This window comes from Gallus gallus, chromosome 11 (assembly GCF_016699485.2).
Source record: "Gallus gallus isolate bGalGal1 chromosome 11, bGalGal1.mat.broiler.GRCg7b, whole genome shotgun sequence".
Taxonomy (NCBI): Eukaryota; Metazoa; Chordata; class Aves; order Galliformes; family Phasianidae; genus Gallus; species Gallus gallus.
This window is the reverse complement of record NC_052542.1, coordinates 10344181-10372180: the sequence shown is the minus strand read 5'-3', so window position 1 is coordinate 10372180 and position 28000 is coordinate 10344181. Positions and strand designations below refer to the sequence as shown.

Here is a 28000-nt window from a genome sequence, read left to right as displayed (position 1 = left end):
TGTAGATGAGCCAGCACTAAAAGGCCGTTACCTGCACTGAATTCAACCGGCAGTATCCGTTCAAAGGAAACCTAATAACGTGGGTAGGGTCTTGGTTCCAGCCTGCGTTGACGGAGTTGCACATGACGTCCCCCGTCTCAGGGAAGATCTCTTCTATCAAAGCTTTCTCCCCACTCAACGCAATTCTTTCCCCCAGATCTGGAGTCACTCTTACAACCAAGCAGTCACAAGGCTGGAAATGTTTCCTTTGTTCTTTCTCTTGTTTCCATCGCTCAAGTTCCTTAATCATTGGCTGCAGCTGGTAATACTTTGCTTCTTCATATAAAAGATTAAAGTCCTGAGAAAAAAAAAAAAGGAGAGAGAAACTAGAAATGCTTATAGTTCTCTTTTAAAAATGAGTATTGTTCCTGTTTGACCTACTTAAGCTTATGTATTGTCAGCAAGAGTGCAAAGGCAACAGGTCAGGTATCCACATATTTTGTTGTCTTACACCTACACAGAAAACCACAGTGTGTTAGTGCTGAATTTATTTGAGCTGACCATGAAATTCCCATTGCACTGAATTATTCTTTCATTTATTATCCCACAAACTCAGTGCAAGAAGGTTTTACTCGTGGATTAAGAAATCAGAGTAACTGGTTGCAATAAGTAAAGCATACTGACTTAAGAGGAGTTGTCTCGAGCCCTGATCTTCACTCTTGACCTCGGTATTCACTTCTGATGTTATGACAGAAGATCTTGGATTGTGCTGTCATCCTTCACATACGTGTTACAAGATAGAGATGGCAGTTCAGCTTCTCACTTCTCACCTGGTTTTGCCACATTTGAAATGAAGCTGCAGAAGCTGGGCTGCTCCCTGCATGATTCTTCAAGCATACTTTGGAACCTGGTAAATTAGACTGCTGTAGTGACCACCCAGTTGCTGGGAGCTCAGCTCTGTTTACTCCAACAACTTGAAAGAAAGCGTTCTTCTCAGCCAGCTGTCCATAACCCAACAGGGACCTTCAGGCAATTCAAATTCCCAATTTGATCCAATTCCCAGTTAATTGATTGAGATGTCATCTGCATATGCTCGTTAATAACTTTTCATCAGATTTTCAACGGATCTTCCCATCTCAGCTTAAATGCATGGGAATATGCTGAAAAGGGTGGCAGCAGCACCATCAGACCCGGCCAGAGCTGAACAAGAGGGGAAGCACGCAGGGCTGGTTTGCTTACATTGCTCCTCTGCCTCCTGCAGCTTCCTGAAGGGAAGAGAAGCAACAGAGGCACAGGACCAGTTCCTCCCTGGAGACATGCTCCTTGCTTCCTCTGCCCATTTTCAGACAGGAGTGCAGCTACACTGTGTGACTTTTTTGGAGCATGCTGTAGGTCATCACCTGGGCATAAAGGCTATTTGTCTACCGCAGTAAGAGAAGGGGATGAAAAATCGTGAATGAAACTACTGGAGTCATTTAGACTGGAAAGAAGGAAGAGACAATAAGTTATCAGGAAATGGGCACCAAAATTGCATAACGAAATAACTGCAGCACTTCTGCAGAACTCGAAGAAGAAAGAGAATCAAAAGCCATTGTATGTACAGCACAAAAAGCTGCAACTTCTCATAGCATCATGGAATTAACCTGTAAAACCTGCTGCTGAACCCAAGCAGTCAGCTGGGTTGGAATTTGGCAGCACAGAGCCATTGCCAGTAGTGGAGAGGTGCTCCTTCACCCCAGGACTGCCTTCAGCCTGGAGATATGTGAATATTAAACAGTGACACGAGCAAGGTTATCATGTTACGGAAGGGACATCTGATCCTTTGCATCTCTTTGATGTCTGTTAGGGCTGGGACAATATGCACACCACTAATGGAGAAAAAGGGACTGGAGAAGGCGCAGAGACAAAAGAGTGATAAGAGCGAATGTGAAGAAATGAGGGCAACAAACGCTTGAGAAGGATCCAGAAGATGAAAAGCAACAGGAAGATTAAAGAAGAAATGCTTTAGGAAGCATGATGTACATAGCTGGAGGTAGCAACGGGCCAGCCAAAGAGCTGCCACCACCTGTTGTCAGGTAAGAGCGTGCCAGCCCCAGTGCCTCATCCCCTGTAACGCTGGCCCAGGAGTCAGCTGGAGCTGAAGACAACTGATGTCTTTCCTACACACCAATGGATGGTATTTTTTTTCCCCCAAAAATCAGCATGCTCTGCTGAGCCATTACTGCTTTTCTCTCCTCACCTGTGAAGCTCTCTGGTTACGGCATGTGGGATCAGTTTAAATCTATAGGGATTAGTGATTTAAATTAAAAACAAAATGCAACTCCCACCCCAAACTTTCTGAAATGTTCATGCGGGACACCGGAACAAAACAATCCCTCATGCACCTGTTTGTTACAGAGGTGTGTCAAATGTTTGCTGTGAATCTGCTGGCCCCATACACCCATGCTATAGAGTGAGCAGGAGCACGGAGTGCTCACAAGTCAATGGGAAGTTTTCCACTGTTTTCAATAAGTTGCACAAATTTGGTTTTCCGATATTTGTGTTCATGGCTCCTATAAAATAACATTATTTGTTAGGGCAATGAATTGAACGTGTGCTAGTAGAACACGGCATTAAAACTGTAAGAGGTGGTATAGCCTTGTAAAAATCAGTCCTTCATTTTTGAAAGCAAACAGAGGTATGGCACTCCGAAGACTCACCACACTGCTAATGCACTCTCTTCTCATGCAGGTTTTATAAACCATTCAGAGAAGTGTGCAGCTGTGAGTGGACCGGCAGCGATGCCCAGCTCCGCACTGCCTACGCAGCGCACTCAGATGCTCAGGTAACACTGACTTTCCACCCTCGCACTGTAGATGTAAAATCATATCCTGATGATTTGCAAATGTTTAACACAAAATATCAAGTACAAGAATTTAACCACAAGGGACCCCTGCCAAGGAGGTGCCACAGGAGCTGCAAGAAAAATTTCTCCATGCTGTTCGTTTGGATAAGTTACCGAATGCAGATGCAAACACGAATCTTCTCAGACCTATCCAAAAAAGGCACATTTCACTGAAAGAGGAACAGGAGTAGCTACAGGGTGTTAACTGCCTAGTGCAGTGGCAAAGTGTGCTCTGTTTCATTGAAACCCAGCCTCAGAGCAGCTTGGTGCAGCTTCTGTTCCAGGCATATGATGATAAATGCATGTATGTACTGCACCCTCTCTCCCTCATGGAGGCTCCAGTGCTGGCATTAGCAGTTTCGCTGAGCAGCTGGCAGCATCTGAGGGCAGATATGGTGTGGGATCCAGGAGCTCCTTGTTCTACAGGACAAGGTCTCCCATCCCTGAGTCCCTGCTAGCAACGGTGGGGCGATTGTGAACCCTCTACAGCCTTCAACTTCTTGCGGCTGCAGTAGGAATTAGTGGGCAGGTTCTGTGCTCTCACCCAGAAAAGGGAGCAAGCAGCCATAAAGAGTTTATGCACTTGGGTACATAAGATTGACTCCTGAACAGGCTTTCTACCCATTTTTTCTTGTTATTTCTTTGTTTCCACAACACAACAAACTGTCATCCTGACTCAACATTTCCTTTTATAATTCAGTGCCGTGAAGATCTGACTCCTGAACGTGAGAGCAAGTTGCTCACTTCTGCTACGACAAGTGCACCATTTGCTAAGGTCAGTGTGAAAGCACTTAAAACTAGATGTAGGCATGCAAATGTTAAGACTGTATAATAGAGCAGATGCCACCTGACCCTACAGGTGACCTCAGTAAATCATGTGAAACTCAAATGTCCTCTGCATTTGTGCTCCTCTCCTCCTTAACATCAAATGATGATGTACATACTGCCTATATCTATTTTTGTTGAAGATCTCTGAGCACGGAACGCCAAATAAGTAGGTACAGTGGGCAATGTAGCCCTGGTTTTGCAGCAGATGAATTTTGTGATTGAAGGGGAGAAATGGTGATCATAATTGCCATGGGGAAACACCTCTGATGGGGAAATCAAGGCAGACACTTGGACTGCGGATGAGGGTCAGCTCCTGTGCTAGCCACCCCTAGCCCTGCAGTGTGGCAGACCCAGGGTACGGGCCCAACACTTCACCTGAGGACGTGTGTCACTGAAGGTGGAGTGGCTCCATGCACAGGACTCTGACTGGAGCAGAAGGGAGCTGTAAGCAGCTCCCAGCCACCCACCATTGCCTTGCTCAGCAGACACTGCAAAGCAGAACTGAGCCGAGAGCTCATGGTAATTTCTCAGCATACTTCATGTGGCTTAAAATCCCCCAAGCCCAGGAAAATTATATGAACTATTAGAATGTTGCTTTCAGCAGGGAGACCTGTCAGATTCTAAACACTTTCAAGTTCTGGCTTATTAGTAGTTGGAAGTGTAATTAATATTCACTGTAAACACACCAGTCAGACTTGATAATAAAGAATCACTAGCCTAGGAACACATACCCCACTTTCTCTGCATTTCAGTGTTAACTTAGTCTGAAAACAACGCTTAAACAGCAAATACTGCGAGGTTGGTGTGGTACTAACATTCCAAACTTTGCAAAATAACCATCTGAGCAGCAATTCAAGTTGAAAAGCAACTTGGCTAAACCTTGAGGCTAATAAACTGCTTGATTAAATTAAGGGGTAAAAACTAATAAATATTCAAAACACTTGATAATGCTTTGTTTGACATAAAGAACAGTTAATGCAAGTCTCACTGGAAAACCTGTCAGGTTTTATACCTTAAATAGAGTTTTGCATTTAGAAACACCGAGTGATTCCATTTGCTGCCTTTGATTATTGTCTTCTGTCACTTTAATCATGCTGGTAAAATTACACGATTTCTGTGAAGTCAAATCCGTTTACAATGCAGTTTTAATACAGCTTTGCAGTGCATTCTTCTATGCGTTTTTATTTAGTTACTCCCTACCTAGCAATACTTTGCTTTGTTCTTGAGCCCTCATTAGCCTGGGGTTTGCTCTAAAGCTCTCTCAGGGAGGAACCAAATGAAGTACAGTTAACCCTATGCAAAGAGATGGTCTGGAACAACGGACTGAGTTGGGCACAGTGCCGGCTCTCCCAAGTCTCTCCCAGCCCTGCCAGCGGCTCACTGTGCAGGCAAGTCCTTGGCATCCTCTGACACTCTCCCCTCGAGGCTCTTACTGAATCCTGCTGGTTTTGTTCCACAGCACCTCTGAAATCCATCCTCCTGGCTGCTGGTCGAGGCCATGATCAGGGTGAACTAGATCTCTTCTACACTTCTTTCTCAGTCTCTCTTTTGCCACCAGATCGTCCAAAACACTGCCGATAAAGCACCTCTCTGAGGCTGTGTCAGTACCATTGCTCCACACATCCTCTTTATAATTGTTCCTTCTTGCAGCCCATAGGTCTTTAGCTTCAATCCTACCCACACATTTGTTCTCATCTCTCTTGTCTTGCATCCGCCCCTGCATGCTCTGCCTCTCCCCACGTCACGGCACCCTGTGCCACAGGGCAGCCGCCCTGGCCTGCCAGCCGCTCCCACAGAGCCCAGTGCTCAGACAGCCCCGTAGGGCTGAGCCTTCAGTCCTGCCTGGGAACGCCAAAACTTCTGCTCAGCCTTGGCACAGGAGCTGTGAACCCACTGCACTGTGCGTCTGCTCAGTGTCAACTGTAAGTGCTGAGATGCTGCTGTCAAATACAAGTACACTCATGATTTAGGCAAAAATGTCCGAGGACCGGTTTGCAGCAAGAGGATCAGCTGTATGCCACAGTAACTATACATTTAGGATGACTCAGGAAGGCCTGACCAAATTACCTTGCCTACCCAGTCCAACATGAAAAATGAAATCTTACTACTGAGCACGGGAACTTTCCTTTCCAGTAACACTCAGTGTCCTCTAAGTCTGAGCGGGTCCCCATTAGCATCCCAGTTTATTCATCATTTCATCCTGGAGTTAGCTCTTTTGTTGAATCTTGTCATCTAGTTTGGATAGTTTTGTCTTCTAATTTTCATACATAAGGATGACAATGTTGCAAGTTTCATAAGCACAAAGCCAAATAAGCAACACTAGGAGCAGAGGGTTTCAACAATCAGGATTTACAAAGCAATTCGCTGTCACTATTTCATAGAAAACATGTATTATTGCTCCTTAAAAGTCTCTCGATAAATTCTATTTCCCACAAAGATTCTGACATTCATACATTGTGTAGAAGATTACTTATTGAAATCAAAGTGTCTGAACTGGATATATCTAGCAGAAGTCCTCGTGGATTTGTTTAAGGGTGTTTCTTTTTCATACCAACAAGAAAAAGATTTATACCATTTAATTACTCTAAGTATGAAATTTAAAACATTTCTACCAGATTCTGAACATTAAACCCTGGTAAGTGCTAGTTGCTGGTGTTGATTCTTAATTGTTGTTATACTCTGATAAATAAGCTAAAAATGTGAGAAAATACAATTAGTTTAGAAAAACTGATTTAGCTGTAAGCTTCATCGTTTAACTTTTTATGGTATCCATGACAACCATTGGTCCATTTATTAAATAATAGCATCCCTAGCGTAATACACAAGTACTAAATATCCTAACAATAAACAGCAACATTTAGCTAAGTGTGTTTAGGTCAAGCACACAAAGCAACCTCCTCCGAAATAAATGACAGAATGGGGGGAAAAAATAGATTGCAGACTATAGCTTTCCTTACCTTGAAGTCTTCTGGGAGCAGTAGCTTAGATGTCCTTAGGAAGCTTAATATATATCTGAAAATTTCACCATCTCGATCAATGAAATAATGTTGTTTTAAACTGTCCAAGACAATAGGCTCTGTGCCATTAAACAGACGACTTATTCTGAAAAAAAAAAGAGAAAAAAAGAAATGGGCAAAAGAGACAAAATCTCATTCCCCCCTCAGGGTGTAAAAGCATCCACTCAGTACAGCTGTATCAATTCAATGTGCATAAGGTAATGCAGCGTCTTCATTTAGTGACAAATGCAAACAAACGTAGGAAGATAGACGCCTTGGATGCGTGTGCACACACACGCGCATGAAGTGCCCGTTGGCAACTGCTCCTAGCATGGAGCTCACACTGCTCTGAATCAGCACTGCAAATTAGGCTCAGAGCCCCAACAAGGGAAGTGCCTCTGAAATTCTCACCCTGTGGCTGGCAGGATAATTTCTGGAAGAACATACTGTTGGGTAAGTTATACACCCCTGTTCACGGGTACCATTCATGGAGTCACTCAGAGATGGGCTCCCGGATGTGAGCCTTCTCACCAGCTGCGCTGCCATCGACACCATCAAAGCATTTCCGTGAGAGGGGAGGATGCCCATGCATTGTCATGAGCTGTACAGAGCCCTCAGTGCTGAATGTTTTGGCAAACCAGCCCCACTAGTGCCCTACGTACTGGCCTCTGTCGGGACAACGCAACCTGCCAAACCCTTCCTGAGCAAAGGCAAGGGTAAGGCCTGAGAGCACAGCTCCAGCTGGGTAGGTGTAAGCAGAACCAAACACCGCATCTGCTGCACTGCGCAGACGTCCTCCTGACGGTACGCTCTGCAGAATGCAGGCTGGGTGTTTGCTGGGCTACACTTCCTCCTGCCTCTCCTCTCCAAATGTCTGGCTTCTTTCAGAAGGCTTTGTCTTCCCATGAGAAATAACCCAGATGAATATATGTTCTTGAAAGGAAAATCACAGGAGACAGACAGCAACGACCTATTAAGTAATTGAGTCCATCTCTCTGACAGCGCAGCATTGTTCCCAACTGCAGAATGTCTCGTGTTTCAAAGTCGAGTCTTCAATAACCCTGCCAGTGAGGACTCCACCATTTCCCAGTGAGACTATTCCACAGCCCGCTAGATTTCACTGTCGAGCGCCGTCCCTTAGGCTTGGCTGTGCAATCCACCAGTATCCCCCACTGCCATCAGGGAAGGGCTTTTCCCCGCCGTGGAAAGGAGCCCACCCAGCCACCATGCGAAGCAATGGCCAGCACCGCCAGCGAGCTCAGAAGCTGCAGCCTGGCTGCTCCTGCTCCCCGGCCCCACAGAGAGGGCCTGGGGCATGGCTGGGATGGTGGGCGCCAGCCCATGTGCTGGAGGACAGCCTTGCTCACTGCAGTGCAGATGCTTGCAGCTGCCCCGTGCTCAGCTTGTTTTGGACTGTGGGGTCTTTGTGGGTGAAATTCATTCTCTGCGGCTGCCCCTCAGTCTGGTCTTCCAACTTTTGGATGTAGTTACAGATATAATGAACGTGCCATTAATTTCTAAATAAATTGTGGAGATACCAAGTTAGCTATCCCCTACTGAACTCAGCTAAAAACCCTTCTCCACTCTTACGTAAGCTCCAGGTTTTGCTGCCTGCTCTCATTCCCTCACATCTGTGCTAGCGTTCAACTACTCTGAGTTACTTAGAATAATCAAATGCTTCCCTAAACCCTAATTGTAATGTATTTACCGTCTTTCTCCAACCTCTAACTTTCTAACTGTATCAGAAAAATCCAACTCGCACTGCAACATTTAATTTATATAATCCCAAGGTTCGGCATGCCTCCAGTAATTCATTATTTTCCTTTTCATTGTTATTTGAGGTCTATTTGCTTGAGACAGCTAAATATATTGCTTGGTACAGAGCTAAATTTCAGCCCAGGAACCAGACGGTTAATTCATTTCCTTAGACATGCACAGAGCCTGGGTGCTGTGCTGGGTTAGCCTGAAAGCCGATAGAGTAACTTAATGTTTCAGTACGAGACACTCATTATTTGTGTAGCTACCAAAAGTTTTGAGAACTCATCTCTCCCACTTACTCCCTAAACAAGCTGGGCTGTGGCCTAAACCTCCTCCTGCTGCAACCCGCCTTCTGTGAAGTCTGCAAAAGCAAAGCAATGGCTGTTGTTCAGCTCCTTGGTGCATATGGGGGAAGGTTTGCCAACAAAGAAAGGACGCAGGGAAGACAGGATACAAAATGCTAATGGGCTGCTCTTTAATGTAGTGAAGCTTTTTTTTTTTTTTTTTTTTTTTTTGTAATGAAAACAAAACATGAATTTTGAGGCCTTTGTAGAGTGCCTTGAGCTGTATTTCTTCACCAGCAAAATTACTGCTGGGGAAAGAAACTTGCAGAGTGTTGAAAGACTTAACTGCCACCCCAAAAACAGAGTGATGAATAGTTTGAGGATTTATTTGACATTTTAGGGGTCTGCTATGTTCCAAGAACAAGCTTCACTGCAGCATTCTGTAATGCTGCATGTGGAAAGTGCTCCTGCTTCTCCTGCCTCATCAGCACAAACTGTACCTGCAAAAAGCTGATCAGAAAATGCAGTTCTGCGAGAACACAAAGTGGACCCAAATGACAGCTTCCAGAAGAAGCTTTGTTGCCCTGGCTTTACTCCTGATAAGTGAAGCTGTGGAAGCACAGTGACCGACAGCTCCGCTACCAGATGCACTCAGCAACCAGCTCTCAGGCTGCACAGCACACACCACTGAGTGCCGGTGTGGGGACTCACTGCATCCCTCACCCGCGCAACCTCATTCACAGACCCACCCAAATCCATCAGAGAGCAGTCAGGGCTTTTTGCTCTCTGAAGCACCCCACCTTCTCAAGATTGCTGCCCAGCAGTGCAGCGCAGCTGGGCTTTGTGCATCACCAAGCTGGAAGTTAATTGCATTTTGGGATGGGTGAGTGTTTGGAAGTGGTGGTGCTTTCTCCTCTTGGGCCAGATTAGCCATTTTCTTGATAGCTCCCTTTTTGAACAGAAAACTGAAGTTCTTTTCCTAACAGATCTGATCCCAGGGGCCTTAAGAGGAGCACCGAGTACAGGGGGACCTGCAGGAAAACGAAGCCAGGTATCCACTGAGCCTCCACTGTTGCACCTCGCTCCACCAGCCAGCACAGCCACAACATGTGAGTGACAGCCTTTATCACAACATTGCAGTAAAAGTATTAATTTAACTAATTATGTGATTAATATTTAACCGTTCAGTGATATTTTTGTCATCCATAATTCAGTTGTTTGCATATATTAAAAATTTATTCTGTAGACACTTTTTCTGCCCAATGTCACATCAGCAGGGAGTGCGCATTATAGAGGACTGTCATTGAATGCAGCTCTCTTCTGATTTTATGGAAAGAGTGGGGAAGAAAAGAGGAATGCTTGCTGGTAAGCCCCTCCAGCATGTGGGGCTGCGCTCTGCTTGCTTCCCTGCTCCATCCTTGCTCTGTCCCTGCTCTCTTCTGCTTCTGCTGACAGACAGCTGGGCTGACAGAGCTCTGCAGCTCCTGCTGTAGCATGCAGGCTCTGCTGGCTGCATGCAGCTCCTGGCTGCTGTGGGGCTGCAGGAGGAGAAGCTGTGTGAGGTGCAGCAGGGAGGAGGAAGGGGGTTGTTCAGAGCTGGAACAGAGCCAGGGGCAACACCATCCAGCATAACCCGAAGCTACCCTGCAGGACATGTTAGCACTGTTGGGTGTGTAAGTGGAGTCCAGCCGCTTCTGCTGAGCCAAAAGGGCTTCTTATCTCCTAAATATTTGTTCAAGGTGGGTATGATATATATTGTTATCTGCTTTGTGGTGAAAAAATGCTGTGAATGGGAGCAGAGGTGCTCAAGAGACTGGAGAGTACCACAGTATCTGACACAGCTATCCAGGCAGCCAGGCAGTTTGGTCCCTGGGCGAGGAGCAGGAGGGCTGGCAAGAGAAAGGACAGGGAGGACATGGCTACGGACTGTCCCCTGCCTCCTGCTCCAACGGCAGCCAGGAGAGAGGGACGGTAGAGCAGTCAAGCTGGGACTCATGCTCCCTCATGCCCCAAGCTGCCAGGAACATGGCTAAGGGTTGCATATGGCTGCAGTAGTTTTTCCGATCTGCCTCAGTTTAAAACTTCAACTACAATTGGCGTGGAGGTCAATTAAAAAAATGCTGTTTTATTGTTATAGCATATTTTCATCACCTGTTGCCTGACCAGTGATTTTAATTCCTTTCCAATTATGGGAAAATAGCACTAACAGGTGACACTGCCTACAGCATGGAACTCTGCTCGCTGCAGTAATGTTGCACTGGCTTCATCACTGAAGGGGTCTGCCACAGTTTCCAACCAAAAAGCAACCAACCTTGTCGCTTCTTATGGTGGTGTAAGTGTGTCAATGGACAAGGGAAGAGACACTGAATTAATCTATCTGGATTTCAGTAAGGCCTTTGACAGTCCCCCATTAACATCCTTCTCTCCAAATAGGAAAGATATGGATTTGATGGATGGACTGTTCAATGGACGAGGAACTAGTTGCAAGATCATTCCCAGAAAGTGGTGGTCAATGGTCAAAGTGTGGATGGAGATTGGAGACAGGTGTTATCCCTCAGGGGTCAATACAGACAAAAAAATGATCCAAGAGAGGGAATACCTTTCCTATGATAACAGGCTGTGAGACCTGGGGCTGTTCAGCCTGGAGAAGAGAAGGTTCCAGGGAGACCTGATAGTGGCCTTCCAATACCTGGAGGAGGGGCTATAAGAAGGAAGGGGACAGACTCTTTATCAGGGTCTTTTGTGAGAGGACAAGGGTAAGTGGTTTCAAACTAAAAGAGGAGATTTAGATTGGACATAAGGAAGGCATTTTTTACAGTAATGGTGGTGAGGCACTGGAACAGGTTGCCCAGAAAGGTGGTGGATGCCCTGTCCTTGTAGACATTCAAGATCAGGACGGACCAGGCTCTGAGCACCTCATGAAGCTGTAGGTGTCTCTGTTCACTGCAGGGGAGCTGGACTAGATGGCCTTTAAATGTCCCTTCCAATTCAAAAATTCTGTGATTCTATGAGTCTAGTTTCCATCACAGTCAAAGATGGCATCCTGATCACCTCAGATTTCCCCAGACATACATTTGGCCTGGAGGGTGTTCAAGCCAGGGAGAATTTTGATTTAAGCATCTTTTAAATATTTTACTTACACAGTGACAGGAAAAAGCGTACACTGGGCAAGAGTTTGAATCTTAAATTGAGGTGCAAACCACTACTCTGCAAATTGCAAAAGCCAAGCAGTCACACGTGCTCTGCTCCATGTACCAGGTCCAACACGTTTAATCCCATCTCAGGCACAGGTTCCGTGTCCCTAGTGGGGTGCAGACGTCAAGCCCTCAGTAAGAGACTGGGAGATCCCCCCATTTCCCAGATGCCAGCATCCTGCAGGCTCTGACTGGGCAGGCACATGCTCTGATCAGCCATGGAGCCCTCAGTCCTGATGGCAGAGGTCAGTGACCACAGATACACGGGTACAAAGCTGATCTGTGAGAAACAAAGGGAGACAGTAAAGCCTGTAACCCCCAGCAAATAGTGCAGTCCTATCTTAGTGGAGTGATGAGTAGGGTGAAACAATCCACCTCTAATTCCTGAAAACCTTGCATGCCTGCCTTCTAACATTGGCCCTGGAATGCTATAGGAGTTGTCTGAGCCATATGCTCACTTTGCAGTGCTTTTGAAGGATATTACACTCATTAACTGGGACCTGGAGGAACTGCAGGATCTATTACCTAGATTTAATACTTCATATTTTGCTGTTCAGGCTTGAATATCTATTTTTGTAATAGGTCAGAGTTAGTGTATGTAGTACCAACATGTATTTTTAAAAGTCAATAATCCAAAAGGAACATTATCATCTGCCATGCAGAATCATTCTTACGAAGTTCTGGAAGATTTTTTGTGCTTTCAACTAAAAAGCAAAATTAGTATGTAATAGATTTTGTCACTAAAACAGAGGTGAGGAAAATGATGTTTTCAGTTCTGTGTTACTATCAACTGAGGACCACTGAAGCAACAGGCAGTAAAATCCACTGAAGTATAAATGAGCTGTTATTTCTGAAATACCACAAAGCATCCACGGTGATAAGGTTAAGAGGTCTTGCAGCTCTTTCTCTCTGCTTGTTGCTAACAATCTGTCTCCACACTTCAGACACTTTCACAGGTATCTATTTGATGTGCAATTTCATGGAAATATATATGTATTTTTATATTTCGATAATTTTCCTTTTTTTTCTTTTTTAATTTGTAGAGATGGTGTTGCCTATAATATAAAATAGCACTGGAAGCACTAATCCTGGTACACGAGGGTATGTCTTTTCCTGTGTTAAGAAATTCTCTTGTCATCAAAAGCCTGGCATTGCTCAGCGTGGCTGAGCGTCCCGTCAGCTCCCTGGGGAGGAGCAGTAGGGAGCAGTCACACAGTCAGAGCAAGCAGAGCAGTGGCCAAGGAGATCTGGACTCCGAGTACTTTCATTTCCATGCGTTTCATTTCCACCAGGTTTATTATGGTATTAACCCATAGCCCTTCACCTCGTTGGAAGTCTGGAATTAGGCCCATCAGCACTGGTCGCTCATCCCAAATTTATCAGCAGCATGTTCATGTCCCGAGGGCCTGCTTCTGCCACCCGTCTCCTGTAAACAGTTCTTGAGTAAAGCACTGCTTAGCCATGAGTAATGGTGGCAGAATCCAGCCCTAAGTCAGGCTAATGATTTTATTTTGCCTTATTAAACCAGCATTTGTATATTCTAGTGTGTTATTTTAACAGCTATAAAAAGACTTCACTAAACAAACAGTTTCTAGTATGTTAATTGCTATATTACGAATTCTTTCATTCTGCTCAGCATATAACCACATTTATAAGCTGGATAAGTAGAGACACATACGGACAGAACGGCACTCATCCTACCTACACATCATAATTCTGCCACATTCATTTCAGTCGTCGGTCGTGAAATGCATTTTCTGTGCTTAACAAGAAAAAATGTAACTTTCAAATACAGGTAGAATTTGCATTTCTCTGTAAAACTTCCCTGTGTGCTACTGACACTGCTCTGCCGGTCTTTTTAATCTTTTGTAACAGAGAATGTGAGATACAGCCTTCCATTAAACATACCGTTTGCATTTATCCCCTATAGCCTCTGCTGTGCACCATTCTGCTGGTCACACCCAGGAGGCTGCCTGCCTTATTGGTGCAAGCTGTGAGGTCCTGCTGCGACTGGAACTCAGCCCATCCTCATCGCCCCCGAGCCCTCGGCATAAAGCTCCCTGGGACATGGGCAGAAGCCACTAATTCAGTTCGGAATGATGCAGGTGCCACAAAAACCAATGTGGGTGCCATCACTGGGAGAGTGGCTGGGCTGCCTGGTGCTAACAGCAGTGCAGCCCCACGCATTGCTGCAGTCAGCCAGGCTGGCTCTGCTGCCCTGGGCCTTGCAGGCAGCAGTGGCTGGGAAGGGCACAAGGGGCACAGTCTGGCTGACTGCATCATTCTAACAGAAGCATCCAAATGATATTACAATATGATACGAACCCTAGAAACACAAAATTCATTGCAGGTAGGAGCTAAGCATTTTTTTCTTCAATGAAATATGCCAAAGTCCAGGTAACTGCACAGGAGGTCATACACTGTAGGTAATATCTGTGCATCTGGAAACTCATCTCATTTTAAACCGTGGACTAGCATTGAGTTAAATAAGTACATTTGCTAAGCTAAGCAAGTGCAGTAGCCTGACTTCCTTCCAGTACTGTCACTTTTTCCACTATGAAGTTCTGGTTACTTTTCCTCTTCTGTCTGTCAGTTCACTCTAACTGAATTTCTATCCAAATGATTAGTGAAGATTAAAAATACTAATACAAATTTATATCACTACATGTATCCTATGTGAATTATAACATTGTTGCTGCTGCTCTTATCTGAGCCCTGTGAGAGTTCTTGGCCTTTCATGTTTTCTCAGTAGAGAATTTACAGTAAGTTTTGGCCATGAAAATCAGTGCAGGAACAAAAATTCTTTGATTTCAAACAAACTCCCCAGCTAGCATCTTAATGCTCTCTAGTTTCCCAAAGGTCCCAATCCTGCAAGAGCTGCATTTCAGTTCAAACTCTGTGGGAGTTGTGGGCACTCAACAGAATTAAGTTAATACCTGAGAAGGTGCACAATTCAAATAAAGCATGCTTGCCTATACAAGCCTTTTCTTGGTATTCCTTTTAACACCCCTAAGTCATAGTCCTGTGAGGGACCTGATGAATAAAGGGTTGCATGTCACACCTCTTCCTTCTTACTTGCTGTGGGAGCTAACCACACATTTTTACAAAGATTTTCAAATCTGAGTACGTCTGGACATTGCTGCCACTAACACCAACCTTGTACAACATGTTGGGAGGTTGGCAAACGTGCAGATACTGGTTTTATTTTAATGTAAATGGCCTAAATCCTTGCTCATTGAAGTCAACAGAGAAACTCCCAGTGGGCCTCAGTGAGGGCAGGAAAAATTCCAAATGTAACTCAGTCACCCTCCAGGGTGCAAGTCTGGCCTTCCTCATCCTTTGCATGTGTGGGTGCTGTGAAACCAGCACGTTTCAGCCCACAGTGGGAGTAAGGAGAGCAGGCACTCATGGTCTGCACCGCCTTTATAAAATGCAAATAGTGACAGCTAACACACTTTGGTACCCCCTGCTCATGCAAACTGATGTGATATTTCATCTGTTCAAGCCATATCCCTGCACTTCTGAGCACAAGCATATGAAAACTGAGCAGTTTTTTTCCTATGATTGTTTTCTTTCTTTCCAGGCCGACAGAAAAAGTCAATAGGCCTGCCAGGAGCTCCACTGCCTGCCTCCACTACATCAGGATACTCTCCACTGACATGAACAAGAATGATACCAGCAGCTCTGGATATGGACAAATTAACTTTCTGCTTACAACTCAGGCCATGTGGTAATACTGGCAGTTGGCTGGCATGCCGATTTGTGAAACTGGTAACTCTTCTCTTGCTGAGAATTATAATATGGAAAAAACAGCTTATCTTACATTCTTACTATTTGGTTCTCCTACAGCCCATCTTTTTGTCCTCTGGTAAATAAGCTACACTAATTTTGCACAGTCCCAGCATTACACTGCTGAATACCTCATGCAGTTCACACCACTGCTCTGGCACGAAGACACCAGGGGCAGTTACAGGCACGCCCAAGGCCACAGCTGTTTGCAATTCTCTGTAAGCAAGTGATTTAGAAGTTGTACCCAGTTTTCTCTATCCGTGTTTTTGTTGTCACACTTAAAACAATGCGTAAATTATGCTCCTGTTTATTTTTGCATTTAATTACACCGTATTCAATGTATTTTTCCTGGCTCACTTGGAGAAACTGAGCATGTCAATATCAATTTGTTAATTTGATTTTGAAGGGAAAACAACCAACAAAGACCTTATATCTGCATGTTGCGAGTTGGAAGACTTGGGTAACAGTTTTTTTGCTAGTGTGCCTGAGCAGCTGGCAGGTGAAAGGCAGAACCAGAGTGCAATTTCCAGTAAGTTTTCTGTTACAGCAGCAGGGAAAGAGCGAGTAAACAGAAACACTGATGCACTGGCATGTCAAGTGGGAGAACCAGGCTCCACAGCCACATTCTGGAAGAAAAGAGTGGGAGGCCTTACTGCACTGAGGGAACTGGCACCCCAGAGGGAGATGGCAATCAATATACCTGCTGCACAGAGGATGCTTTGGGCTTAAACTTGGGGAAAACTTGCAAATAATAAGAAAACTGTTAACTGTTGGATTCTGATGAGGTGCTGAAAGTCAAACCTGTTTTTTTTTTATGTGACTGAGAGAGATTCATTCTTAAATACAATACTATGGTCATGGGTTTGATTCTGGTCCCAGTGAAGTCAAGGCCAAAACATCCTTTGACTTAACTGAAAACAGAAGCCAGCCCCGACTTTAACCCTCGCATCTGCAAACAGAATATAACTGGATGTGAACAGAAGAGGAAATATTTAGAGCTGGCAACAAATCCATCTTTTTAATTGGGAAAAAAAAAAAAAAAAGCCATCACTGAATTTATTCCTCTTTCAAAAGCAGTGTTAAGTACTTCTGGCCCAAGTTCAGCCCTCATTCCCTCCCAGACAACCCAAATACAAGTGGAGGACCAAGTTTCTTTCTGTTGTCATCTACTGATTCCCATGGAGTTCAACTAGCCAAGTTTGTCCATGAGATTATATATCAGTTTTGCGATGGCAGAATTCAGGCAGTGGTCTCCCAGAAGGCATACCACGTTCCCCAGATACCAAATCTGCAGCCTCTGATGTAATCATACCCATACAAGTCGCTGGCATAACACCATCAACGCAGTATGTCACCAGTGTTAAAAGAAGAGTCCCTGTTTTTCATTGCCTGCTTTCTCAAGAGAGAGATTTGCTGCTGCAAAAGCTTCTACCAGATCTAAACGGATTACCTGCAGCACTGGTAGCATCTGCTCTCCATTAGGACAGAGGCGTAACAGGAGCCTGCCCTTTGGACTGGGATTCCTTCAGCGTTTCAGCTTTACGGTGAAAATCTCAGTTTCCAGTGCTTGCCAACTGATCCTTTCTGAGTCTGACCAAGAGTAACGTTGCAAGTGCTGCATAATAGCTTCCCAGCATCCACGTGCAGGATTCCTTTCAGGTATTGCTTTTTGTGGTCCTCAGCAGATAAAAAAGCAGGAATTTTAGCCTTTGAACTCATACCATACTACAGTAGAGTGAAATCAATACAGACACATGAACACTGGAATACCTCTGCTTAGCCTGTTTGTCTGGTGCCCAGCTCTGTCAGGCAGGCAGTCATCACAGGGATTGTATCAATGAGGAATGCAATAAGTGCACGCATGCTAAACTAAAAGCCAGCCCTCCTAGCACAGACTCAAGCAAGAGCAAATCAGGTGAAAACAACAACAAAAAAATACCAAAATACAAAATCTCCTAAAATGTTTGCCTGCAAATTATTTTTAAGTACCAGAAGGTAAAATGCATGCTAATCACAGTGGATTAGTTGGAAGAGTAGGTTATTTGGTGGATAGAGCATGGAGATATGAGTTTGTAATTCTGGAGCTTGTTTCTAGCTCTGCAGCTTCTCCCAGCTGCACAATCAGGTTAGGAGAGCCACCATCCTGGGTAATGCTGTATCAATGAAGTTATACCAGGGATGAGAGTGGCAATACTTACCTGTTTCTCACTCAGCAGATTATTCATTTAACGTCAGTATTGTGCAATGGAGCAAGCTGATGTGCTGCAAGGACTAAGCACGTTTATCTATTTGTTACATTCTTGTAACAAAGAAACTTGGCAAAATTGATGTAGCTAGCAGCAGTTTTAGCAGCAGTTCAGGGCACAACCTGTGTTAGCTGTAGCCTAGCATGTTCCACACCACATTGTTACTGTGTGCTTGAGAGATCTAGCCTCCTCTATGCTTTCAGAATTGAATCCTGTGTTTGCATGCCTACATATTTCATCTATTTAAAAATGCACTTTGTTCTTAAAGACTTTATTAGCCCATGAATAGATTAATTCTATTTTCAGTTATACGGGTACAAATTTGCAGTATCTCCTTCAAAACCAGTGAAGTCATCTTTTTGTGAAGGCCATCTGACCAGGAAAGGCACTTGCACCTACCTGTAAAGGCAGGACTCTTCTGTGCTCACCTGCCTGTTGATTTTACACCTTCAGATGTCTTTGACAAGTTGCTGTCTACACACTGATATACATTCCTGGTGTCACTCCACAGCAGTGAACAGAGTTACACCAGGGATTATTTGGAGCAGTTTTCTAAAAGAACAGGACTTACTTTGTTTCCATTTAAGCTTACAGTAAAGCTCTCATTGACTTCACTGGAAGAGAGATTTGGCCCAATGTTCTAATATCCAAACCACCTCCATTTACTTCAGTGATAGTAGGCAATGAATTAATAAGGTCCAATGTATTTTAAAATCTTAGATTTCATAAATGATCGCAAGCATGTAGGTCACAATATATACACAGAACGACACCTACAACAACCACCAGTGGGATCATTAAAATAATTAAATTAGGCCTAAAGACAAATTCATTTCATAACATGTTCCTTACAAAACAGATACCCCTTGCTTCATAATCTAGGGACTCTTTTTTATAAACTTCCTAAGTAGTTCATGAAATATCCCCCTAAGGAGACCAGGTCTACTTGCCATTGCAGAGTCAATATAAAGCAAAAGTTTATAAATCACAAGACAAAAGCCAGTGATGTGTACTCAAAGATGAAATGTGAAAAGGTAACACCTCTTTTGCTTTGCTGGTGCAGTGGTTTGCTGTGACCTCAGAACGTGATTTCCAACACAAAGTTACCAAATCAGCATCTTAATGTAAGTCCTCTCCATGTGTTGCCTCTACTGGGTGCACAGCATACAAAAAAAAAGAAAAAAAGATACATCAATAAAGGGGATTCCCCTTTATTTTAAGTGTAAAGCTGCTACAACTGTGAAACTGGGCAAAGGTGCAGGATTTTGCACGCGTTCATCAGCAGGAAAAGAGCCTCCACGAGCAGCACGTAAAAGGAGGAGACAGGTTGCTTCCATAGCATCCTATGGGAGCGGTCTCTCAAACCATGCTGCTAATGCTGATGCTTTTCATGTTTCATGTTAGTGCCCTGAAAATGACTGCTGAAAAATACTTAAATTGTGCTGCTGGCACTGAAGTGCCCTGGCAGGTGAGAGGTGAGTGGTAAGCAAAAGAAGAAATTAAAAAAATGACAAAGGACTTAACCAACTAACCTCAGAAACTGCTATAAATACAGAGCGCTAAAGCAAGAGAATGTTGAATTACTGCTCTCCCTGTCTTCTGGGTTCTATGTGTGAGTTTTAATAAACCAGACTGATTTTTAACTCATTGTAAACAGGAAGGAGGAGAATTACGAATGGGCTAAACTCAGCCCAGTTATTGTTGCAGGAGAACAGAGAAGAGCAGAAAATGAGACAAGGTCATCTGTTTTTGCACCGAAGGTATTGGAGATGCAGCCCAGCAGCCCTGACCCACTCTCAAAGGCCACAAGCAACACCCCTTTGGCCACAGCCAGGATGGACAGATTGCATGGAGAACACCTCCTCTCTCTTCCCTTTTTGACTAGCCAGGCCAAACAAGGTAATATCTAGATCAGGAATGTGGCATTTTCTTAACTGCAGGCTTTTTGAGCAGCCTGTGCTGGACTTAGCAACACAGCCATAATTTTATTCCTGTAAGGCGGATGAGCGTGGTTTGCTATCTTCTCCTCTCCAATAGTAGCTCAATCCACCCCTTTCTAGGTGCTGTAATACCTATTTGTGCCTAGAACTCCACACAACTCAGGCTGTAATATATATACATATACAGAGAAATAATAATTTCAGAAAAAGTGTTCATCAGACTAGCTGTGTAACATTCCCTCTTACACGTCATCAAATATTCCAAGTAAACATACTAATAATTCATTCACTGACAGGTCCCAATCTCTGCACCCAATTACAGTAAGATTTGTGCTCCCGAAGGATAAGCTCTGCTTCCCTCTCCAGAGCCTGCGGGCAGTCCCCGGGCAGCAGCTGTGCTGGGCAAGGCAGCGTTTATGAAGTCCAGTAAGGAGTAAACACCTTTATCACAGCAGACAGCTCAGCTCTGCTGTGGCTCCCTACATGCCAGTTAGTCAGAGATCCTGGAGAGATGGACACAGACAGGTCTGAAGAATCAGTTTCCATATAAATTCCTTTGCTCCCATCTCTCACAGCCACTGGACTGAAAAGTTACATTACAGGGCTTGTTCTCCTTTACCAACAAAGCCACCACTGCAGAAGTAAAGCAGTATCCTTGGTTAACACAGGGGAATCTGTTCTTGGTGTATTATTTCCATGAGCTCTGCTCAGTTTCTCAAGGCAGACTCTGATTCTAGGATTTTTTCCCTCTAATAGAAGGTAGAGACAGGGTACCTAGGTCATTACCCCCAGCTGTGATTACTTCCCTGTTGCAGATTTTTATTCCATGGAGGCCACATCCAGTGCACCTCCTTTAGCCAGGCAATGCCCTGCTCTTCCCAGACCTGGCACTGTTGAGGTGGCTGCTGCAGCAGCACCAACCAACTTATCCAGGAGGATGAAGGGTTTTCCACCTCTGCCTGCCATTCTCTGTCCTGCATGCTACCCAGGCGTTGTGCTGGCTGGGTCCTGGAAGAAGCTCCCATCCTGCCCCTAAATTCTCATGCTTCCCAGAGAGCTGCATGGACTTGAGTGGCTGCAGCCACATGGCACCCTTACAAAACAGCAATGTTTCGCTGTGCAAGCAGGGAATGCCTGGCTTGTTTTCCATTATTTGATTCAGCAGTCTGGAAATAAGAGTTCTTTGCTGGTTCCATCTCCCACTCAGGTAAGCACAGCACCCACAGGTTTAGATGCAGACCGGGGGGAAAGGGGAGTGGGATACAGAGAGGATCTTTACAAGGATTTTTAAGGATTTTTTTTTTCCTTTAACTGTTCTGCTAGTGAAAATTCCCTTGGAAACCAAAGACCTGCCCAGTCAGCAACAAAATGAGAAAAACTCTCAAGATTTATCTGTTAATTACAGGTGCATTAAATGTAACAGAAAATGATTTTAATCTCCATGAAAATTCTTACGTTAATTCGGAAAAGGCTTAATGCATAACTGAAATATCTGCTTTTCTATTCCTTTCCTTGCTTTCTTCTGCAGCAGAGCTGGGGGGCCCCTGGAAGGCTCACCCCTCTGATGCCGGTGCGCCACAGTGACCACGCTCATGCCATACCTAGGCTCTGCAGCTCTGAGCATCAGTAGCACAGGAAAACAATCCTACCTCTTCAGGTGCTTTCCTTTAAAGTCCATGTATGCTTCAAGTTCAAAATATCTATTAAAATTAATGAGCTTTGTGCTGCAGCTCACATGCAGGTGCGTTTTGTAGAGATTTGCCTGAATTTGGGCTGTAGGCACCGATTCAGAAACTCTTCACCTTTTGGGTAATAGACCATGCTTTTTAGCCTGGTTATGCCTGAGCCTTGTGCCACCCCACAGACAACCTCACTGGGAAGAGCAGTACCTTACTGAGGATGTAATGTGCCATGGCTGGCATACATTGTGCTAAAAGAGCATCACTAAGCAGGTCTGCGGAGATACTGAAGAGGGGCAACGTGCCGTACACACGCCGGGTGAGTGAGCTGTGGTCAGTGTGGTATGGAATTGGAATTGAGAGGTTTGGGAAATGCCTAGGTTAGTATTGATGCCTACAATTACACAGGACCAAAAGAGAGTGAGTGGACGCAGGAGAGCTGGCAGTTTTCTGCTCCAAATTGCAACCCTGACCTCAAATGCACTGTGTTTTAGAGGCCACAATCAGTCTCTGGTTATGAACAAATTTGGTCTTAACTTCCTGGCCAAAGCAGAGGGTTTGTTTAAGAACTGATTTACACCCTTCTGCCAGTATGTGGTGAGTGACAGCATCTGATAATTGGCATTGTTTTCTTGTAATAACATCACGACTCTGCAGATCTGATGAGGAATTAGCAAGTCCATGGTGGTAACGCTGGATTGATCCTACGTGCTCTTACATGTGCTAAGTCTGGAGAATTATATACACTGAACACATCTGAATTAAGAATTTCCCTGCTCTCTCCCAAGAAGAGAGAGTTGTAAAGGGTGAAGTGGAAAATCTGTCTTGAAGATCTCAGTACTGGATATGTTTGAGTTAATCTGTATCTGGCTATAGGGTGTCAGCAGTCATGGTCTGCCAGGGACAACAGGTGAGTCTTGAAACTTGGAAAAGCACCTTGTCCTGGAAGTCAGTCCAGCATGGTGTGATTGCAGAGAGGTGGGGAGAAGAAAAGATCTTGGGTGTTGGTGCTGAGTTCCAGCAATGGGAGAATCTAGGTGACCTACTGTGCAGCTGGGCTCAGAAGAACATGCTTGGTAGGAGAGTTTGTCCAAATGAGGGTTTATAAAAGAATGATGAGAGTTTGCTTTGACAAGAAAAAGTCCGAAAGTTTAGGGGGCTCTTTTGTAAATTCCTTCCAAAAGATCATGGGTTCAGAGGAAAATAAGGCAGAGAAAACGGGAAAATTCTACTATGCCTCATAAAAGCTGCAGTCATATCATTGCTTTCTGAAACAGTTAAGAAAAGCCTGTGCTGGTTTTCTCTGGAGGGCAGAGCCTCCAGAGAAGTGGGTGATGAAGCCAAGGTGCCTCAAGGTCAGGGCGTGCACTGTTAGCACTGCCTTGGGCCACAAAGCCAACAAGTTTTGCTTTCCTAAAGAGGTAAGAAAGCTTTAAAAAAGGTGGGTGTTTTCAGTTCACCAGATGGAGGAAAGGCTGAGGGCAGACAGGTCCAGTTTGGCAGGTCCCAACCACCTTGTGCTGCCAAGTGGTGTTGGGGAAGCTCCTCTGGGTCTGTGTGATCACACCGCTCCCACCAGGGAACATCTGCTTCAATTACAACCGTGTCTGCTGACTTCTCCCACTTGCCCAACACTCTTGGAAGTGAGACTTCTTATAACTTTATTTCAAACAAAATAGCATACTTATCTTTAACAGAGGGTTAGACAACAAATACTACTTAACGAAGAATGTAAGGTAAATATATTACTCTTTATAGCTGAACAACTCACAAGGAGCTCACAGCAATTCTCTGAGATAAATGTTAAACAGGGTTGCAAAAAGAACAGGCTTCTGATGAAAAAAAAATCTCATTCTGCTTTCTAACAACTTCAAAATCATATCAGAATTTTCAGTGAAATGGCAAAGTGTGGGCTTGCTGTGGTAAAGGGGGATTTGGAACTTTTCGTTCTTTTCCACTTAAAGTCGATGAGATATCTGTCACTGAACTCAGTGGGAGTAAGACTGGATGATTTGGCAGCATCTTTGGGTGTTCCACTCTGCACATTAAGAGCTTGGATTTCTGGTGGATTTTTATTTTTGTTTTTATTTTTTTATTTTTTTATGAGCTATCACATTCCCTTGAATAAATACAAGTTGTAGCATTGTAGCTCACTTTATAGATGTGCTAGAGTCTTTGCAGCCTTTATAATCTGTCATCTAAATCCATATTCAAGTGTCAGTGTGTGAAGGGGTTGCTTTTAGAGGTCCTGTGGGTGAAAATATTAACGGAATCTCTAGAGGAAATGCTCTCAAAGTTGAATAATTCATCTGTTCAGCTGGTTACTTTAGAAGTAAGATATTGGTGGTAAGAGTATTCAACAGAGGTTTTTTCTTTGCCTTTACATACCTGTAGCTCACAACTATCAGAGTTGGCAGTTTTGGTGGGAAAACCTACTAAAAATAAGCTATAGAAGGTGAGCCTTAGATGCAGGTAAGTCAGTGTCAGCCTCCGTGAATCCCCCAAAATTTGTTAACTTGAATGGCAATTTCAGGTATACAAGAATAGCAGCTTCAACTAGCTATCAGACGAGGGATTAATATTACTACTTCTGAGATCATCTCTGTGACTATTATTCTGTCTTCATGTTGTTTCTGCTCACAATGTCTTTCGCTTGTTTCTTTTTTCCCTTGCCTTTCACCCTCTGAAAATCCAGCTTACTTATTTATAAGGTGTTTCATTTAAAAAGCCAACTGGGAAGACTTGTAAGAGTAAGGACTAAGGTGAGCACGTCTAGTTTAGAAACTGTCCTTGACAGTGGCTGTTTAACCCTTCCCTTTTGCCACAACGGTTGTGTGCTGCTCCAGTGTTCTCTTCCTTAGAGAAGTTACGTAGCCCATAAAAATTTACTGGAAAGAGGGCATCTACCACCTTTAATGCCTAATCTGGCACCCTTTGCTTATGCAAATCTAATCAATGGACAACTTCCCTTCTCCCAGCAGCTGCACTAGTACAAACAACATCAAAGACTTCAACAATGGTGCTCCGAAACAACTCTGGGATCACTGAAATGCAAAATTAGTTCTCCGACTTTACATCGCCAGCTACTCCCTCACGTGAGTAAGACTCCCAGAATCAGTTCCTTTGTTTCCATAAATTAGGGCTAACCACATAACTTGGGATCAGACAAGCAAAGCAAGCGAGTGGGCTGAGCTCAGTCAATCCTAACAAATTACAATAAGAAATGTATCACGCTGCCTGCTGTCAGGTGTAATTTATGTCATACCAGAGGGGTGACTGGAGAGCAGGTATAGGCAGGAACTGGTCATACCTATACTTGCTCCTGCTGGGCCTGATCTGGCAAGCTGCTGAGAGCTCTTCCCTCCCACTGAAGTCAACACAAACTGAGTTCATTTAGGACCTAACAGGATTGGGCCTCCTTCAAATACTATTGAAAGATAAACACGATTCAATGATTTTTTTCCATTTCCCATTAGCAAGTGATGTCTCTGTGTACGATCACATTTATACACGTCCTTAGACATGCATGTGCTGTATACATTACAAGCTAAAAGCCTATTTGGGATTTTGGAACACAGAAAAAGAAATAGAGGTTGTAACACGGGCAGGAAGGTTATTCCCACAGCTTTCACTTTTAGTGAGTGCAAATTATATTTTATGTGACACAAGCTAAGATTTAGCAAAGCATTTCAGCATATGCTTACATCTTTCCCTGAAACAGAAGCTAGAAATTTGTTTCATTTCTTGGATTTGAAGCTTATAAACTCATGCTCAAACCAAGAGTTTAATATGCTGTCCAAAATAATCCAGGAAACTCTGCATGTGGATGAGTATGGCTATGCCTCTATATGTGGCCATGCACATCATCATGTGAGCATAATTTAATAGTGCTCTGGCATTCTTTCCAGATGTCTCACCCAGAAAAGCTATCTCCTTCTTCTTGCATCTGCGAGAGATGACTCTCTCATCTAGAGCACTGCAATGGCAATCCGTGCCTTGTGGAAGAATCACACAGAGGCAGCGAAGCACCATCAGGAGCTCCCATCATCCCCACTGAAATAACTGCAAGTTTTATTTTGATTTAACTGGGAATGAGAGTAGGACATGCTCAATGGGGGGTAACCAACCAAGTCTACATTGCACTGCTGCAAAAAGCCGAATTACGAAGAAGAAAAGAAAAAAACCCACAACAACTATGATTTGATTTGAAGCTTAAAGTGAACCCTCCATCCATAACATATGTAGCAATGCAACCTACCTAGGTGGTGGTCAGGGGTTGTTTTGCTATAAAAATATACACGGTTACTATTTAATCCTTCTGATTTTCAGATCTAGTTCTTTAAGCTCTCACTCCTGTAAGAACTGAAATTTGAGCAGCTGAAAAAGCATTCAAGCCTTATGAGATAATACTGCGATGCAAACTACGTCCAGTACACAGCAAAACATCTGGCAACACAAGAGCTCTGGTCAGTCACTGTTTTGTATTTTTAACTTAAATAGAACTGCAAAAGCCTAAGGAATATACTTCTGGTATTTTAGCAAAGGGGAAAAGGATTTTAAATCACTACTCTGTTCTCTTTATATAAAATATGTGAATTTATGTATATGCTCCCAAAACTTACATAACTGAAGCTTTTATTAAGCAAGTCTGATATGGGGCATATTTTAAAAATAATGTCAGCAGTGATATTTTAAAATGTGGAAACAGATGTGCTATTCCATCACAACTACTGAATCTTCTCTGTATTTTTATACTATGAAGCATTTGTCTGCTTCTCAGTTATAAATCTCTCCCCACCGAACAGACTTCTCTTTGATTAAAGTACCACACAAACATTAAACAGCAACTGTTCTGAAAAAAAAATAATAATAATATGGTTTCAGTCTAACCATAAGATACAGGTATTTTAGTAATTGTTTCTTTCCCATAGACAACGTAGCAACTATCTCCTTGGCATGAGAGCGCAGCCCTATGCTTTACAACATCAGAAGCATATCAAGGTATCTCCATAAATGTCATTTATTGCTGAGAACCTGCCAAATCTGTGCCAAAAAGCTAGTTCTTTAAAAGGAGAGATCTCCAAATAAATCTAGACCTTTACAATGGTGGTCAATAACGAAAAAAAAGTCCTTCTCTTTACAGAAATACTGGCCATGCGGGCCAGTAATCTCTGATAACTTGCTGGCCTGAGCTCTGGATTACTTTTCAGTCCATAGTGCCTCCTTTAAGCAGTCTGACAGGCACCTTGATACTGCATATCTACACCTTCTGGTGGTTACATACGAGGCATTTATCCTTCTGAAGCATAAACAGTCAGAATGACAAAGAGATGAATCGTTTTAGCGATCAATAACTGTAAATCAAAATCAGGTACTACTGCAATGAAAATATTTTAACCCTGAAAACAGTGATCTCTCCCACAGTACATTACAGGTCTGATGCTACAAGGATGACCCATACATCGTGGTGCCCAGTACCCCCCAGGACTGGGACCCGGGCAAGTAACAAAGAGACAGTGTTACACATAGAATATTTTCATGCCACCTCAGTTCATAGTTTGATGTATCTGGAGTTCCCTCTGTGATAATACTGGCCAGAACTAAATCCAGTTTTAGTTTTTTGCCAGGCTTGTCATTAACACGTTTGGTGCTAATCAGCTACCTAAACCACACAAACTCGATCCAAAGTGTGGCTGCAAGCGCACAGAGCTGGTATACTGGCCACTGCCCACAGGACATGCCTGCTGCCACAGAGGCACTGAGCTATGCCTGACTTTAGGATTTCTGCTGGCCAACAAAAGCATCTATCAGTATAACTGAACTGTTTCATTTTCTCAAAAGAAGGGGAAAAAAGTTTTCTTTTTCCTAAATCTGAAAGGAATAGGTTGCTAGATACAGCTGGAAATAATACAGGACACCAACAGGTGCTTCACACGTAGCAGTATAGTGCTGAAGACACAGAGAGAATGAATAGGCTCTCTAAATAATACATAAATTGTACAGGCATTTTTTCTGTACAACACCAGTGAAGTTAACGTATAAATCGAAAACTGAATTATTCATAAGTGGTGAATATATAATAAATGGCATTTCACACCGAAGTGTGCCGCACTGGTACATGAGTATTTCCATGCAATGAACGGAATGAGGCAGAGAGCCTGAAAACACAGGAGTCTTACCTGGAGTCTGGGTACTTGGTCAGGGTAGCCAGGCTGCTGGTGTACATGTGTCCTCCTACATCGATGTGCACGGGAGCGTTCGACTTGGTGAGCTGAGCTGGGAGAGGAATTCCTTGAGCAGCCAGAGGAGAAACCGGGGACCGTGTTAGAGACAGACGGGACATGCTTCTTCCCTCCTGGAAACGGAGGACAAAAAGAACAGTTTCTCTTAAACGTAGCAGTGTGTTACCTTTATTTTCAGTGT

General features: G+C 43.8%; 1 protein-coding gene and 1 long non-coding RNA gene across 9 annotated transcripts in view; one reads left to right on the top strand and one right to left on the bottom strand.

Moving 5' to 3' along the window:
* Positions 1 to 28000, bottom strand: part of KCTD15 (potassium channel tetramerization domain containing 15) — a 52511-nt gene that overhangs the window by 9484 nt on the left and 15027 nt on the right. For all 6 annotated transcript variants that reach the window (XM_040645932.2, XM_015292468.4, XM_015292467.4 and 3 more), the window contains 3 exons: positions 27757 to 27932; positions 6649 to 6793; positions 32 to 337 (listed from right to left, as the gene is read on the bottom strand). In XM_040645932.2, coding sequence (XP_040501866.1) covers positions 32 to 337; positions 6649 to 6793; positions 27757 to 27932 — 627 coding nt within the window. The remainder of the gene's footprint in view (positions 1 to 31; positions 338 to 6648; positions 6794 to 27756; positions 27933 to 28000) is intronic.
* Positions 337 to 27762, top strand: LOC124417141. Of its 3 annotated transcripts, XR_006931226.1 has the most exons (7): positions 337 to 2054; positions 2710 to 2803; positions 3564 to 3638; positions 9716 to 9838; positions 12967 to 13024; positions 15507 to 24672; positions 25486 to 27762. It is a non-coding gene; the product is annotated as an uncharacterized LOC124417141 (long non-coding RNA). The 3 variants fall into 3 exon arrangements; XR_006931227.1 differs by having other exon boundaries at positions 337 to 2803; XR_006931228.1 differs by lacking the exon at positions 12967 to 13024 and having other exon boundaries at positions 337 to 2803.